The sequence below is a fragment of the Pelobates fuscus genome, chromosome 1 (genome assembly GCF_036172605.1).
Source record: "Pelobates fuscus isolate aPelFus1 chromosome 1, aPelFus1.pri, whole genome shotgun sequence".
In the NCBI taxonomy this organism is placed as follows: domain Eukaryota; kingdom Metazoa; phylum Chordata; class Amphibia; order Anura; family Pelobatidae; genus Pelobates; species Pelobates fuscus.
In genome coordinates this window covers 413,437,035-413,454,564 of record NC_086317.1, presented here as the reverse complement: position 1 = coordinate 413,454,564, position 17,530 = coordinate 413,437,035, and the positions used below count along the sequence as shown (strand labels likewise).

At 38.3% G+C, this 17,530-nt stretch overlaps 2 protein-coding genes across 4 annotated transcripts in view; both read left to right on the top strand.

Moving 5' to 3' along the window:
• The window catches only part of HOXC10 (homeobox C10), a 158,727-nt gene that overhangs the window by 52,569 nt on the left and 88,628 nt on the right, over positions 1 to 17,530 (top strand). The window lies entirely within an intron of this gene.
• HOXC5 (homeobox C5) lies at positions 1,434 to 4,066 on the top strand. Its single transcript, XM_063444807.1, has 2 exons — positions 1,434 to 1,970; positions 2,788 to 4,066. Exons 1-2 carry the CDS (start codon positions 1,478 to 1,480, stop codon positions 3,000 to 3,002), a joined length of 708 nt encoding a protein of 235 aa, XP_063300877.1. The 5' UTR covers positions 1,434 to 1,477; the 3' UTR covers positions 3,003 to 4,066.

The window sequence follows — 17,530 nt, the reverse complement described above, 5'->3', positions numbered from 1 at the left end:
ATAAAAATGCTGTACAGGCGCTTTATAAACCACGGATAATCTACAGAGCTCCATTTAATTTTCCTAAATTAGTATTTTTTTCTGGGTACATAATTGTTTACATTAAAGAAAGAATGGGGAAATATTAAAATATTTTATCTATAACTTGTACTAGCAACTCTCCCATCTCTCAGAAGGTGTTATTTTTATTTGCAGATTAAAAAAAGGAAATGAAAATTTAAAAAAAAAAACTAATTATAAAAATGTCCTCTGTGTTAAAATAGCGAAATAGGGAAGCATGTATATTTGTATAGAGTAAGAACAGAATGGAACTCTACCAAAACACTATAGAATTTTGAAGAATAAATTAGTTCTGTATGATCTCTCAAGCAAGACAAACACCCAGAGAGAGCAGGACTTTCACTGCTGTGATCAAAACACAAACATTTTTTGAACACGCATGTTTGGGAGATTTGGGACTAGATAAGAGATCTGCATTTCAAGGACCAGACCAAGAAAAAAAACCTTAAAAAAAAAACCCCAAAGTGAACAAAGACAGACACGAAGCCTGGCACCCACTTCAACACGTGCTCTATTCTTATCATATCCCCTGCATTTACATGTAAGAAGGGGGCCACAGAAATATGGTGCATTAGATCTGATTGATAACTTTCATTGTTACTTTCATACAGCAAGCTATTCTCACACTAGAGACTTTGATACATAGATTTATTCACGATTAGCAGTAATCTGGCCCATCAACTGATCACAGTCCATCTCACACAAATTAATATACTTATCTAAAGACCATAAAGGGATTTATTAAAAAGACAAGAGCTTTCACTTGCAGACGAGGTAGAAGTGAAATAAAATGCACAATGTGTGTCCTAAAAGAATTTAAAAAATTCAAATAAAAAGGGGAGGGGGTAACTTGGAGGGACATTTTGTAACTATTAAAAGCGTTTCAAAATAAGGTCAGGTATTATTATTTTTTAAAATCCCATGTTACCAGGTTTATTAAAAAAATAATGCGGGTAATTTTCATTATCTGTTGACCTATCACACACCAATGGTGGCGTAGAGTAGACTGCAGCCATATTTAACAGGCGCTTTACTACCATATTGGCACCAGGTGACGCTGTGGGCTCATTGTCTTTTTTTATGTACTTGGGGGCCTTCAGTTTGTTCTGCCAACATATCAGATACGTTTCACAGGATTCCATCAATAACCTCCTGGGGTCATCAAGCCAAATTTATGACTGGCCAACAGAGTCACGTGATTCTATTTAAACATCCCATATTTGGGCAGAGCACATAGAATAAAGAAACAGGATTCCCCAGCTATAAATTCTGCACTTTAGAGAACAAAACCCCCTGAACTTCAAAGGGCCACAAATCAAGCATAATCAAAGGGTGCAAATAATAATAATAATAATATATATATATATATAGTGGAAAAAAATATATATAACAATATTAATAACAACAATAATCAGCTATGAGCTCTTACGTAGCCAACTCATTTTATAAGCAAAGTCAAAATGTTCCTGCCTATTCAATGCAAAGTTATGGGAATTACGGATCTGTACCCGAAGTCCCTTCATCCAGGTATTGCTACAGTGGGCTGGATCTGAGTATTACATTCCCTTCTCCTGGTTCATCTAACTCTCTGAACGGTCTGGACATGCCTTCAAATCCCACTCCTAACTCTGAGCGGCCCTCCTGTACAGTTATGGGATCTTCTCTGGGTAGAGGAGAGCACAGTAGCCTCAGCCCTGGGATTTACAAAACTGGGAGCACTTCGCTGGAGGAGAGATCTAAGGGACTTGAGAACATCAAAGCAGAACCGATACAAACAACTTCTCAAGCAGGTCAGCAGCAAGTCACAGCAGCTACACCACAGCAGCAGCAACAACAACAGCAGCAGCAACAACAGCAGCAACAGCCACCACAAATATATCCTTGGATGACCAAACTACACATGAGCCATGGTAAACTTTCACTTCTTCGTTTTGTTTCATCGGGGGGTTTTTTTTCTTCTTCTTTTTTTTTTTGCATTGGTTTTTATAGGCCATACGGGGCAAATAATAAAAAAAAACCCGAGGTCGTAAATTTTACGACTAAGGCATCAATTGCTCGTAAAACTGTCCACTAAAAGGCTTAGAGGCTATAGACGTTCAAATTTATGACAGCATAATTGGATCATAGAAACAAAACGCGCAGAAAAAAGGCGATAATTCCATTTTTGTTTTTAAAAAAAGGGGGGCAAAAAAAAAAAAGAAATAAAAAAAATTACAAAACAACAACTTTTTGCATGCAGACTTGCTTTAGTACTTTCCTTAGAGTTAAAACGCCTTCTAGTAGGCATTGTACATATTCATATAAAAAATATATCACATTAAATGCATACCTATTTATGGACTAGCTCACTTTATTAACTTTATATTTCGCCTTGTCGTTTTATTTTCTTTCTTTATTTTTTGGAGTGTTTGTTACATGTAGAACACTACTGAGCCTTTTTTTTAAATGATCTGCTTAATACACATAGATTGTGTGGGATGTATTGAATTAATTTACGATATAACTTGGTCTATGTACCTATATAGATGTTATATTTATTATGTGTTTATTTACTATACTTTCTACTTTACGCTGTGTGTAATCTTTGCTTTTATATTCTGTGAATGGGCTGAGAATTTATTGTCTTTTGGGGGGGAATTATTATAGTTTTTATTTGACATTTTACGTGTTAAGCTACATTTATAATAATATTTTTTTCCCTTCACCTCCATACTTCCTTGTATCCAGAAACGGACGGAAAACGTTCTAGGACAAGTTACACTCGGTACCAGACCCTGGAGTTAGAGAAGGAATTCCATTTTAACCGATACCTGACCCGCCGAAGGCGCATAGAGATAGCGAATAACCTCTGTCTAAACGAAAGGCAAATCAAGATTTGGTTTCAAAACCGAAGAATGAAATGGAAAAAAGATTCTAAAGTGAAAAGCAAAGACTCTATGTAAAAAGGAACAACAAAGGCGAATCTGGGGAGGAACATAGTCCATATCTAAGTTTTATTACACCCAAATATTGAAACTTTATCATTTTGTTTGAGGGGGTGATGAGATTGGGAAATGACTATAGGGATTCTAAGTCTTTCCTACTATAACCCTCTTTATCTAAATTATGACACTCGCTCATAACTTTTCAAAGCAAGATAATGTATAGAACAGTCTCTTGTCCCTTTAAGTGTTCTATTTTTACAATTTCATGTAAAGGTAAAACTGTGGAAAAGTGTATAGGGAGTTAGCCCCCTGTTTATTTGTGCAAGCCCCCATTGTAGTAGGCTTGCAAGCTGTGCAGGGTCAAGGAAAGTTCTTGAGCGAAAAAAATGCTAATTGGGATACTAGGTTGAAAAGGGCAGAGAAAGTGTGGCTGTATTATATGATGCCTCTAAGGACTGGACTCATATCTTTGGTAAATGGCTAGCTGTGAAAATAATAAGAAAATAAAAATCATGAATAGGATTTGAAAAGTAAACTTCCTGGATTGTAAAATAAAGACTAGGACAGACTCAGTGGAGTAGGGGGATTTAAAAAAAAAAATTAAAATAAATACCAATTGGTTTGCCCAGAGCACTTGTATAGTCTTTTGCAAATGGCAAGACACAATGAAATGACTTCGCATCATACTAGATAATGTTTATATTTAAAAATTACTTAGGGGGCAAATGTACCCACTTTGGAAACTCTTTTAAGTTTTTCCCTCCAGACACTTTAGTATACTCTGTAAAAAACAAACAAACAAAAAAAGTGTTTGTGTAAAGCATTTTGGCATGATGGAAAGAAAAAGAAAAAAATCAGAAAAAAATCAGAAAAAAAAAATAGTAAAAGGCAGACTTTGTTTTAATGTGTAATTTATTTTATTTTTTTGCGTAATTAATGCTGAAATGTATAAAGCCAATTTGTACGTCATTGTTTTAATATAATCCTTTTTAGTCAATTTTATTGGATAATGTACTTCATATATTTATTGGTTGCTTTTTTCATATGTGAGAAATCATGAAACCTATATTTTGTCATATTGAATAAACAGCAAGTAATATAACATGTGAGCCAGGGTGTAATGTTGAATTGTGTTTATTTCTAATAAGACCAGTAAGCTGACTGCAGTTTTGCCAGTATATCTCAATTTAAATTCTATATTTCCTTGTCCTGATGCCAGGCAGTGACACGTGATGTTGCAAAGGTGTGTTTGCCTATATTATGTAATATTTTGTCTTTAACTTTTAATTAAGCATATCTGTTTTAACCACCCACAAAGTAGAAGGGGATTTACCCTGTAGAATCAGATAACCACCAGTTTCTGCAGAATAACTAGTTCATATCAATTTAAAATATATTTTTAGACTTAATTTTAGTTAAGTGAAACAGATCTGAGTACACCTTATGAGTTGTTCTACACCAAGGATCAAAAATATAGTCCTGAAACAATTAGACTGCATCCCCCAAAAAAGCTAGACTCAAGCCTCCTAAAATTGTATCTGAAACCTATATGGTATAAGCTACACATAAATCTATATCAAAGACAAGCATATAATCCCCAATGTTGGTTACAAATTTGCTAATGGAAATCGTTTAGCATTTTGAGTCTTAGAAAATGAAAAACATACCTGTAAAAGCTATAATCTGGAAATCTCGTATCGACAGACTCCTACCAATATGATGCCTAGACTGCATGTTAGCCTTAACTTTAAAACAACTAAAAGACTAAAAAAAAACACAGAAAGAAAAAAAACAACACAAGAAAAAGTAACTGGTCCCTTTGATGTGCATAATTTAACTCTAGAACTGCTCAGAGAGGTCTTGAGAAAATTACCCATTCCTGTTATCTGTGATCTAGCCTTGCAACTATTTACAGTAGGCTGGGAATGAGTTAAGGGTTCTATAAAACTTTATGGCACTTCCGTTACATGTTGCAGACAAAAGAAGAGCTTCCTGATATTGGGAGCCAAAAGTCCCTTTGAAGATACATGCTATTCAGGAGATAGTTGTTGTTCTATCTTTTGATCAGGGATTGTTAAAATATCAGTTTTCTGAGCTGCTTAGATTGAGTATTTTTATTGGTCTCTTACAGCCATCAGGTGGAATTGGGAAGATTGTTCCCAGATTCCCAAGTAGTACCTTCTTTAATTTAACTATAATCACAGTGACGTCATCCTTCCCCATCCCTGCCACCCCAACATACTCCGATTTCTAGTGTCTGCGATTGAAAGATAATTTATGTATATTACTAATCTTATTATACCAACAAACATCTCTTTTACCTCTTACCTGTGATATGCATACATACACACAGACACATCCCCATATATACATACACACATGCTCACACACACATACACACACACACATATACATAATACTGCATTTAAACACCACTCACATACACACAGAAACAAATACACGAACACTCAAATGCACACATAATTGTGCTACCTCCAATGCACGTTGAGCTACTAATAATATCAATAGTACCAATATTTTTTCTTTAAAAAAAAAAAAAATAGAAATTCCTGAAACAGCCCCAATATGTCGCACAATATTTCGGTTTACACTAAAGTGACCACTTCCCCCAATTAATACATTGCGATGCATGGTTCTATTCGGTAAATGGAGAGTTTTTTTTTAAATAAAAAAGCTAAATCGGAGAATTTTATCCAAAATTGACAGTGACAGTGATTTTATCCAATTCAGTTATTTTAGCAAGACTGTTCTAAAGTCGTCAAGACTAAATGTTTAGTGAATAAGCCAACGTCTAAAAAATAGAGTTGCCAGATTGAATAATAGGTGCAAATCAATCACCCAGGTCCCTAAAATACACACTATGTGCTATATGTAAGTGACGTCACGCACACACACTGTACCCCTGCTTACAGTGACAAACACACCCAAACTGAATTATTCACCAGCCTCGGCAAGCTTTACTCTCACAGCACTTTTCCCACATGTGTCTAAAATAAGCACAACAACATACTTTATAGGGAAAATCACTTACCTTTCCTGTACAAACTGTGACCTGTATATTAGTCAACCTTATTGAGGAAAATGGTTAATAAAATAATATGGAGCCCCTGTCTTTAAGGGACATTATGTGTAAGAGAGAACATTATCGCTAATAGTCCTGCCTTCTATGTGAATTTAGTAGTTTAAAAGTTTTGAACGTTATTTATGTGAATGGCCCTAAGCAAAGGCCCTGAATGGTTCTCTTTGAGCACGTGATGTCATTAAACTAAGTTTTATGGTTTGGGGGAGCTGACAATGCTACAATGTATTTACATCATATATAATGTTAACTGTCCACCATCGCAGCTGCTAGGGCTCTTTAATGCTGGGACAGTGGGACAAGGCAGTTAGTGTGGATTACTTCGCCTTCAGAAAACTGTCAGGGAAGGGCTCATCTGCTACAAGGTCCTCAGGCAAGTACAGAAACTTCATTCTTTTTTTTTTTATTCTTGTGAAATCTGTTCAGATCTCTTTAAGGTAAAGTTATTTGTTTGTTTTTATAGACTTTATCTTGTGTTGTGCTGTGTTTATGTATTTAACTTTTGAGGTTGTTGTCTTGGTGTTCTTAGAATTTAAATATTGTGTTTCTATAGACAAAGACTGGCTACATTATAGAATTGAATGAGTTAATTAGATTGGATATGGCTCCATTCTTAAAGGAACAGGAAGCATGGTGATGGTCAGGTTATTTTGGCTGTGTACAAGGCAGGGTGATCGTGAAAACGTGGGGTGTATTTTTTTAATCCTGGTCGGAGGCTCTTTGTGGGATTATTTGGAGGTACAGGCTGTGAAAAGTTTGTTTCTGATGGAGAAAGTTAGTGACTGTAAAGTGCATGCGCAATGTTATGTAGAGTTCCCCAACCAAAGAGCCTAGACATTTAACCCTTGTGTACCTGGTATTGACAGGTATGATACCCAAGCACCGTGAGATGGGGTGTTTCAGTTAGACTTCAGCAAAGTCCAGTTAATCAAAACTACCATCTAACATAACATGTCTTTAAGTTACATTTTATTGTTGTTTTTTTTTAAACATCCTACATACACTTTTTTTTATTAATACAACCTACATATATTTAAACACTTTGTAGTACTCACATTACATAATATAAGCAGAAGGAACAGAGAGCACTGTTCCCAAGAGCTCACGATCTATTTGGGAGTATTGAGACGAAGGTGAATCGTGCAGGGGTGTACAAAGTACAAACTGGGGTGTGTTGGCATTGGGGCCTGATTGCAAAGTGATAAGTTGTAGAGACTTGAGAGCAGACTTTAAAAATTAATGGAAAAATAGACAGTTAAAGAAAAACAGAGTTTTTCAAATCAGCAATGTTTTTCTAGAGCTGGTAAGACGGTGCCCAGGTTACCACAACTCGGTGTTTAGTGAATAAGCTCCTGTATCACAACGTTACGATCACTCGATAACTAAAGCCTGTTTTCCAGTGTAACATGTTAATATTTGGGAAAGTAAAGTTCTATGTACAGTCACAGGGCTTACCGTGTACATGAGGCAGTTATGGTACCTCTCCTCTCCTTCATCTAATCAGAGGGAGATCTTCAGGTGTGCTCCCAGTCTTGACTAGTGTGATCAATCCCACAAACGGGTTCTTCTTTTTGAAGACTGCTGTAAATAGTTTAGATATTTCCTTTATGGTTTGAGGCCAAATGCACATCAAAGCTAATAGCATGGAGACGAGCAAACACCCACTTTCCCAAGATAAAGTCAGACAGACACAGACAGACAGACAGGCAGACCGACAGACAGAGACATATAGAAAGAAAGAAACAGACAGACCGACAGCCAGCCAGAGATAGATAGATAAATAGATAGATAGCGAGAGATATAGAGATAGAAAGAAATAGACAGACAGACAGATACATACATACAGACAGACAGACAGATAGATAGAGAGACAGACATACAGACATATAGATAGAGAGAGAGACAGATAGACAGACAGATATATAGATAGATAGATATAGAGAAAGACCAATAGATAAATAGATAGATAGTAAATAAGGTTTGTTTATATATATATAAAACTCTCTCTTTCTTTCCTTCTCCTTTCCCTCAGTACAAGGCTAAGGTTAAGGCCCACAGCGATATATGCATATTTACAAAAGATATTTGATTTCTGTTTAGGCCATCTTATAGAGATCTCCAGGGTAGATTCCTTTCTCCCACAGTAAGCTCTTATGACTGGATGACGGTGTACTTTGACAAGTTGGACGCAGACTTAGTATATAGTCATGTAACCACATATTAAACTACATTTATTGATAAATGTGATAAAAAATGGAAAGAGACCAATAATTCACACAGTTACACTTAGCCCAACTGCTACACTATGACCCAGTGTTTATCAAAATATCTTTACTATTCACATTCATTGTTATAAACTAGAGGAAACATTTAAAGTGAATTCGAAGTAAATTTAGGATTAAAATTGTCGAACTAGAAATATTATCTCGGCCAGCAATGCTTTCAGTTTGGCTACTGTGGCCTTAAATTTGAAATTCACTTTGAATTTTCATTTTAGTAAATGAGCCTGTGTTCATGTATAGCCTATCTTGACAATAGATGCAGAGTAACACGCCATTGTAGCTCAGAGAGATGATGGTTTCACAAGTTGTCTGATGGGCTGACACTTCCTAGGCCATGAATCAAGCAGACCTATTCACTAAACGTCGAGAATTCACATCCGACTTTCAAAATGTAGTCTATAATGACTCAATTGAAAAATATATCAGTTAATTAGAACACAATCTTGCTATTATATTATACTACGTTACTACAATGTAATATTTTAGCATACATTCTCCAAGTGGTCTGTGAACTGCCCACATCTCGCTGATTCGCAGTTAAGTGATTTAGACCCTAAGAGTGAAAATCCAGAACACCATTGAGTGGTTAACAGTCATTGGAGCTATGGAAATATTTAGAAATATCCATTTACTAAGCAGTTTGGATAGTGCAGCTCAAGTTACAGATCAATTATGAATGTACTGTGAAAAAGCAACTGTTTTTGGACTACATGTCCCATAATCCTCTATACATTGAGTTTAAGCCAATATGCATTTTGTTCTCTATACTTAGATCAAACATACCTATTAACTTATCAACTCTATTCCAAATCATATATTTCCAGTAATATACACATCTCATGGGGAACAATTTCATCGTTCAATTCTTTACTAAGATGTTACAATGTTTCAGCTCCATAGAAGACTTACACAGAAAAAAGGTTGATGTGAGACAGTCTAAATCAAATATGGTAATTCCCTAACGATTAATGTTTAGAGGGGAAAAAATAACTATCTCCGCAGATCATTGATTTCTTTGCAATCCAAATAATTTGTAAAATGACAAAGATATGTACTTGTGAAAACACCAGGAAGTGTTTGTTTTCAAATAAGCAGGATGCTGCGTCTGTTGTTTGCAAGCAAAAGAGATAATTGTTGAGGATCTGTTTATTCAAATAAAATCATAGAACAATATTTGGAGAAAGATGTGTTACATGTGGAAAATTACATAGCAACGAAATTATCCATCCAACACAAACAAATCAAATTGTACACAAACACACCCTTTGTACATCACACGGTGTAACACTATGGAAGGCTCTTGAACTGTTTAGTAACATTGTACCAATATATGTGTTCATGATGTAAAATCCAAATGGAAAATAAATAAAAAAAATAAAAACTAAATGAGAAATTCCTTTCATTGAGACACATTTCAGAGAGTAAAAAGTATGATTCTATCGTTATGTCATTTTTGCTGTTTTCTTTGATCATTGAGATATTCTCCTGTAAAAAAAGGGGTCCTTTAACTTTAAAAGTAAGCTGCGGTGTTGTGATAAAGCTGGTCAATTCGGTTAATTCGGTTGCCGAAACTCTTGTTGTGTATTAGACAGAGCTCCTTGTGATTTTACAAGAGTTCTTATTCGGTATCCTAGGGCTACAGCAAGGATTACTGATAGGTTTATTTATTCTGTTGAAGCGAACTGGATATGTTTTTTTTAAAATTCGGTCTACCGAACCCTGAACCAACTTTTTAGTAAAGTAATCCCGATCTACTGACCCCCTATGTAAGGTGCTTAGAGCGGTCCCTTAATTAGTGGGACATATCGGGTAAAATTTCAAGGAGCTATAGTACTGGTCAGCAGGACGACTGATTTGACACCAGACAGGCACTTATTGTGACATGGTAGGTACTTGCTCTGATAAGGAGCTATCACACAGCTGTACACTTACAGCTTCCTTGTTGCCTTACTAACACTGTTACAGGGTGCTGTGGGTCCCACCAAACAGGATTTAATAATAAGTGCTCACCTGGTACTCAGTGGGTTAGATGGCTCAAAGCACCTCTCAAAATGACATCAAAGCAAAGTTTCCACATTATGTCCAAATGGTAAAAAGTAAAGTGTTGTAAGATTGATTAATAACTGATTTAATGATACCAAACAAATATATATATATATATATATATATATATATATATATATATATACACACACACACATATATATATATATATATATATTGTGTGCATTATTATTGAAATTGTAGTAATGCAATGTGTGTGTATATATATACATTGCATTACTACAATTACTACAATTTCCACAATAATGCATCTGTCTAGATACTAACTCTTCTTCTAATTCTATTTCCCCAAAACACCCCCTCCCTTCTTTATGTACCTCTATATGTCTCCTTCACTATTTCATACCCCTCTCTCTGTAATTCATACAATTTGCTCATTCCTTTTCTCATTTAGACTCTCTTATTTTTACAAGTCTCCAATCTCTGGTCCCCTCTCCCAATCCCCCTGTATCTCCCTATCTCTCTTCCCCTACAAACGATTTTAATTTACACCCCTCTCATCTCCCTCTAATATATTTTTCTCCCTGTTCATTCATTTTTCTCTTCTCCCTTTTTAACCCCCTTCTCTCCATTCCCGCTCTCCCCCCTTCCTGTCTCCCCATTTGATCAGTGTGATATCAGTGTTAGATCCCTAGGTCTGTATCCATATTACAATGTGCCCTTGTGTTTAGTAAGTGCTGTGAGACACAGTTCATTTACCACCTGGTAATCTCATTTTTAAGTGTCTGGGAATAATGCCAATGCTTTATCATTATTGCAGCAACAAGCAAGGACATGATCAGGAGGTCTAGTAACTAACATTTACCTTAACATTTCCGTCTGCAAGGGGCAGTTTACAAGTGGTTAAACGACAAGATTTATTCATTTCGGAAATGTGTTTTTTCCTCCTGGCTTCCTATTTTAAACTATCCATTAGGGAGAGACTGGCCCTCTTGTATTTAATTAAATCCAGCGTAGTATTAAGCTCAATGTGAGCCCTCTTGCAATGATGAAAGCTGTTTACTAATCAGAGGCTCATTTTCACATAGATTGGGGTTACTATGAGAGCTCTTTGAGTTTTGGCACAATATATTAAGCCTGCTTGCCTAGGTGTCTCATTTACCACTGCAACTGTATTCTACCATGCTCCAGCCATTCCTGCTACTGTAACATTTACCCTTACTGTATTCTACCATGCCCCAGCCATTCCTGCTGCTGTAACATTTACACTTACTGTATTCTACCATGTTCCAGCCATTCCTGCTGCTGTAACATTTACACTTACTGTATTCTACCATGCCCCAGCCATTCCTGCTACTGTAACATTTACACTTACTGTATTCTACCATGCTCCAGCCATTCCTGCTACTGTAACATTTACCTTTACTGTATTCTACCAAGCTCCAGCCATTCCTGCTTCTGTAACATTTACACTTACTGTATTCTACCATGTTCCAGCCATTCCTGCTGCTGTAACATTTACACTTACTGTATTCTACCATGCCCCAGCCATTCCTGCTGCTGTAACATTTACACTTACTGTATTCTACCATGTTCCAGCCATTCCTGCTGCTGTAACATTTACACTTACTGTATTCTACCATGCCCCAGCCATTCCTGCTACTGTAACATTTACACTTACTGTATTCTACCATGCTCCAGCCATTCCTGCTACTGTAACATTTACCTTTACTGTATTCTACCATGCCCCAGCCATTCCTGCTGCTGTAACATTTACCCTTATTGTATTCTACCATGCTCCAGCCATTCCTGCTGCTGTAACATTTACACTTACTGTATTCTACCATGCTCCAGCCATTCCTGCTACTGTAATATTTACACTTACTGTATTCTACCATGCTCCAGCCATTCCTGCTGCTGTAATATTTACCCTTACTGTATTCTACCATGCTCCAGCCATTCCTGCTGCTGTAACATTTACCCTTACTGTATTCTACCATGCCCCAGCCATTCCTGCTACTGTAACATTTACACTTACTGTATTCTACCATGCTCCAGCCATTCCTGCTGCTGTAACATTTACCCTTACTGTATTCTACCATGCTCCAGCCATTCCTGCTACTGTAACATTTACCCTTACTGTATTCTACCATGCTCCAGCCATTCCTGCTACTGTAACATTTACCCTTACTGTATTCTACCATGCCCCAGCCATTCCTGCTGCTGTAACATTTACACTTACTGTATTCTACCATGCTCCAGCCATTCCTGCTGCTGTAACATTTACACTTACTGTATTCTACCATGCTCCAGCCATTCCTGCTGCTGTAACATTTACCCTTACTGTATTCTACCATGCTCCAGCCATTCCTGCTACTGTAACATTTACCCTTATTGTATTCTACCATGCCCCAGCCATTCCTGCTACTGTAATATTTACACTTACTGTATTCTACCATGCTCCAGCCATTCCTGCTGCTGTAACATTTACACTTACTGTATTCTACCATGCTCCAGCCATTCCTGCTGCTGTAACATTTACCCTTACTGTATTCTACCATGCTCCAGCCATTCCTGCTACTGTAATATTTACACTTACTGTATTCTACCATGCTCCAGCCATTCCTGCTGCTGTAACATTTACCCTTACTGTATTCTACCATGCTCCAGCCATTCCTGCTACTGTAATATTTACACTTACTGTATTCTACCATGCTCCAGCCATTCCTGCTGCTGTAACATTTACACTTACTGTATTCTACCATGCTCCAGCCATTCCTGCTGCTGTAACATTTACCCTTACTGTATTCTACCATGCTCCAGCCATTCCTGCTGCTGTAACATTTACCCTTACTGTATTCTACCATGCTCCAGCCATTCCTGCTACTGTAATATTTACACTTACTGTATTCTACCATGCTCCAACCATTCCTGCTGCTGTAACATTTACCCTTACTGTATTCTACCATGCTCCAGCCATTCCTGCTGCTGTAACATTTACCCTTACTGTATTCTACCATGCTCCAGCCATTCCTGCTACTGTAATATTTACACTTACTGTATTCTACCATGCTCCAGCCATTCCTGCTACTGTAACATTTACCCTTACTGTATTCTACCATGCTCCAGCCATTCCTGCTGCTGTAACATTTACCCTTACTGTATTCTACCATGCTCCAGCCATTCCTGCTACTGTAATATTTACACTTACTGTATTCTACCATGCTCCAACCATTCCTGCTGCTGTAACATTTACCCTTACTGTATTCTACCATGCTCCAGCCATTCCTGCTGCTGTAACATTTACCCTTACTGTATTCTACCATGCTCCAGCCATTCCTGCTACTGTAACATTTACCCTTACTGTATTCTACCATGCTCCAGCCATTCCTGCTACTGTAACATTTACACTTACTGTATTCTACCATGCTCCAGCCATTACTGCTGCTGTAACATTTACCCTTACTGTATTCTACCATGCTCCAGCCATTCCTGCTGCTGTAACATTTACCCTTATTGTATTCTACCATGCTCCAGCCATTCCTGCTGCTGTAACATTTACACTTACTGTATTCTACCATGCTCCAGCCATTCCTGCTGCTGTAACATTTACACTTACTGTATTCTACCATGCTCCAGCCATTCCTGCTGCTGTAACATTTACACTTACTGTATTCTACCATGCTCCAGCCATTCCTGCTACTGTAACATTTACACTTACTGTATTCTACCATGCTCCAGCCATTCCTGCTGCTGTAACATTTACCCTTACTGTATTCTACCATGCTCCAGCCATTCCTGCTACTGTAACATTTACACTTACTGTATTCTACCATGCTCCAGCCATTCCTGCTGCTGTAACATTTACACTTACTGTATTCTACCATGCTCCAGCCATTCCTGCTGCTGTAACATTTACACTTACTGTATTCTACCATGCTCCAGCCATTCCTGCTACTGTAACATTTACCCTTACTGTATTCTACCATGCCCCAGCCATTCCTGCTGCTGTAACATTTACCCTTACTGTATTCTACCATGCTCCAGACATTCCTGCTGCTGTAACATTTACACTTACTGTATTCTACCATGCTCCAGCCATTCCTGCTGCTGTAACATTTACCCTTACTGTATTCTACCATGCTCCAGCCATTCCTGCTACTGTAATATTTACACTTACTGTATTCTACCATGCTCCAGCCATTCCTGCTGCTGTAATATTTACCCTTACTGTATTCTACCATGCTCCAGCCATTCCTGCTGCTGTAACATTTACCCTTACTGTATTCTACCATGCTCCAGCCATTCCTGCTGCTGTAACATTTACACTTACTGTATTCTACCATGCTCCAGCCATTCCTGCTACTGTAATATTTACACTTACTGTATTCTACCATGCTCCAGCCATTCCTGCTGCTGTAATATTTACCCTTACTGTATTCTACCATGCTCCAGCCATTCCTGCTGCTGTAACATTTACCCTTACTGTATTCTACCATGCTCCAGCCATTCCTGCTGCTGTAACATTTACACTTACTGTATTCTACCATGCTCCAGCCATTCCTGCTGCTGTAACATTTACACTTACTGTATTCTACCATGCTCCAGCCATTCCTGCTGCTGTAACATTTACCCTTACTGTATTCTACCAAGCTCCAGCCATTCCTGCTGCTGTAACATTTACCCTTACTGTATTCTACCATGCTCCAGCCATTCCTGCTGCTGTAATATTTACCCTTACTGTATTCTACCATGCTCCAGCCATTCCTGCTGCTGTAATATTTACCCTTACTGTATTCTACCATGCTCCAGCCATTCCTGCTGCTGTAACATTTACACTTACTGTATTCTACCATGCTCCAGCCATTCCTGCTGCTGTAATATTTACCCTTACTGTATTCTACCATGCTCCAGCCATTCCTGCTGCTGTAACATTTACCCTTACTGTATTCTACCATGCTCCAGCCATTCCTGCTGCTGTAACATTTACCCTTACTGTATTCTACCATGCTCCAGCCATTCCTGCTGCTGGAACATTTACCCTTACTGTATTCTACCATGCTCCAGCCATTCCTGCTGCTGTAATATTTACCCTTACTGTATTCTACCATGCTCCAGCCATTCCTGCTGCTGTAACATTTACACTTACTGTATTCTACCATGCTCCAGCCATTCCTGCTGCTGTAATATTTACCCTTACTGTATTCTACCATGCTCCAGCCATTCCTGCTGCTGTAACATTTACCCTTACTGTATTCTACCATGCTCCAGCCATTCCTGCTGCTGTAACATTTACCCTTACTGTATTCTACCATGCTCCAGCCATTCCTGCTGCTGGAACATTTACCCTTACTGTATTCTACCATGCTCCAGCCATTCCTGCTACTGTAACATTTACCCTTACTGTATTCTACCATGCTCCAGCCATTCCTGCTACTGTAACATTTACCCTTACTGTATTCTACCATGCTCCAGCCATTCCTGCTGCTGTAACATTTACACTTACTGTATTCTACCATGCTCCAGCCATTCCTGCTGCTGTAACATTTACACTTACTGTATTCTACCATGCTCCAGCCATTCCTGCTACTGTAACATTTACCCTTACTGTATTCTACCATGCTCCAGCCATTCCTGCTACTGTAACATTTACCCTTACTGTATTCTACCATGCTCCAGCCATTCCTGCTGCTGTAACATTTACACTTACTGTATTCTACCATGCTCCAGCCATTCCTGCTACTGTAACATTTACCCTTACTGTATTCTACCATGCTCCAGCCATTCCTGCTGCTGTAACATTTACCCTTACTGTATTCTACCATGCTCCAGCCATTCCTGCTACTGTAACATTTACACTTACTGTATTCTACCATGCTCCAGCCATTCCTGCTGCTGTAACATTTACACTTACTGTATTCTACCATGCTCCAGCCATTCCTGCTGCTGTAACATTTACACTTACTGTATTCTACCATGCTCCAGCCATTCCTGCTACTGTAACATTTACCCTTACTGTATTCTACCATGCCCCAGCCATTCCTGCTGCTGTAACATTTACCCTTACTGTATTCTACCATGCTCCAGCCATTCCTGCTACTGTAATATTTACCCTTACTGTATTCTACCATGCTCCAGCCATTCCTGCTGCTGTAATATTTACCCTTACTGTATTCTACCATGCTCCAGCCATTCCTGCTGCTGTAACATTTACCCTTACTGTATTCTACCATGCTCCAGACATTCCTGCTGCTGTAACATTTACACTTACTGTATTCTACCATGCTCCAGCCATTCCTGCTGCTGTAACATTTACCCTTACTGTATTCTACCATGCTCCAGCCATTCCTGCTACTGTAATATTTACACTTACTGTATTCTACCATGCTCCAGCCATTCCTGCTGCTGTAATATTTACCCTTACTGTATTCTACCATGCTCCAGCCATTCCTGCTGCTGTAACATTTACCCTTACTGTATTCTACCATGCTCCAGCCATTCCTGCTGCTGTAACATTTACACTTACTGTATTCTACCATGCTCCAGCCATTCCTGCTACTGTAATATTTACACTTACTGTATTCTACCATGCTCCAGCCATTCCTGCTGCTGTAATATTTACCCTTACTGTATTCTACCATGCTCCAGCCATTCCTGCTGCTGTAACATTTACCCTTACTGTATTCTACCATGCTCCAGCCATTCCTGCTGCTGTAACATTTACACTTACTGTATTCTACCATGCTCCAGCCATTCCTGCTGCTGTAACATTTACACTTACTGTATTCTACCATGCTCCAGCCATTCCTGCTGCTGTAATATTTACCCTTACTGTATTCTACCAAGCTCCAGCCATTCCTGCTACTGTAACATTTACCCTTACTGTATTCTACCATGCTCCAGCCATTCCTGCTGCTGTAATATTTACCCTTACTGTATTCTACCATGCTCCAGCCATTCCTGCTGCTGTAACATTTACACTTACTGTATTCTACCATGCTCCAGCCATTCCTGCTGCTGTAATATTTACCCTTACTGTATTCTACCATGCTCCAGCCATTCCTGCTGCTGTAACATTTACCCTTACTGTATTCTACCATGCTCCAGCCATTCCTGCTGCTGTAACATTTACACTTACTGTATTCTACCATGCTCCAGCC

Excerpts from the sequence above, each read along its gene's own strand:
- HOXC5 (XM_063444807.1), top strand. The coding sequence starts at position 1,478 with ATGAGCTCTTACGTAGCCAACTCATTTTATAAGCAAAGTCAAAATGTT. Across the intron at positions 1,971-2,787 it reads CAAACTACACATGAGCCATG|AAACGGACGGAAAACGTTCT; the intron begins GTAAACTTTCAC and ends CCTTGTATCCAG.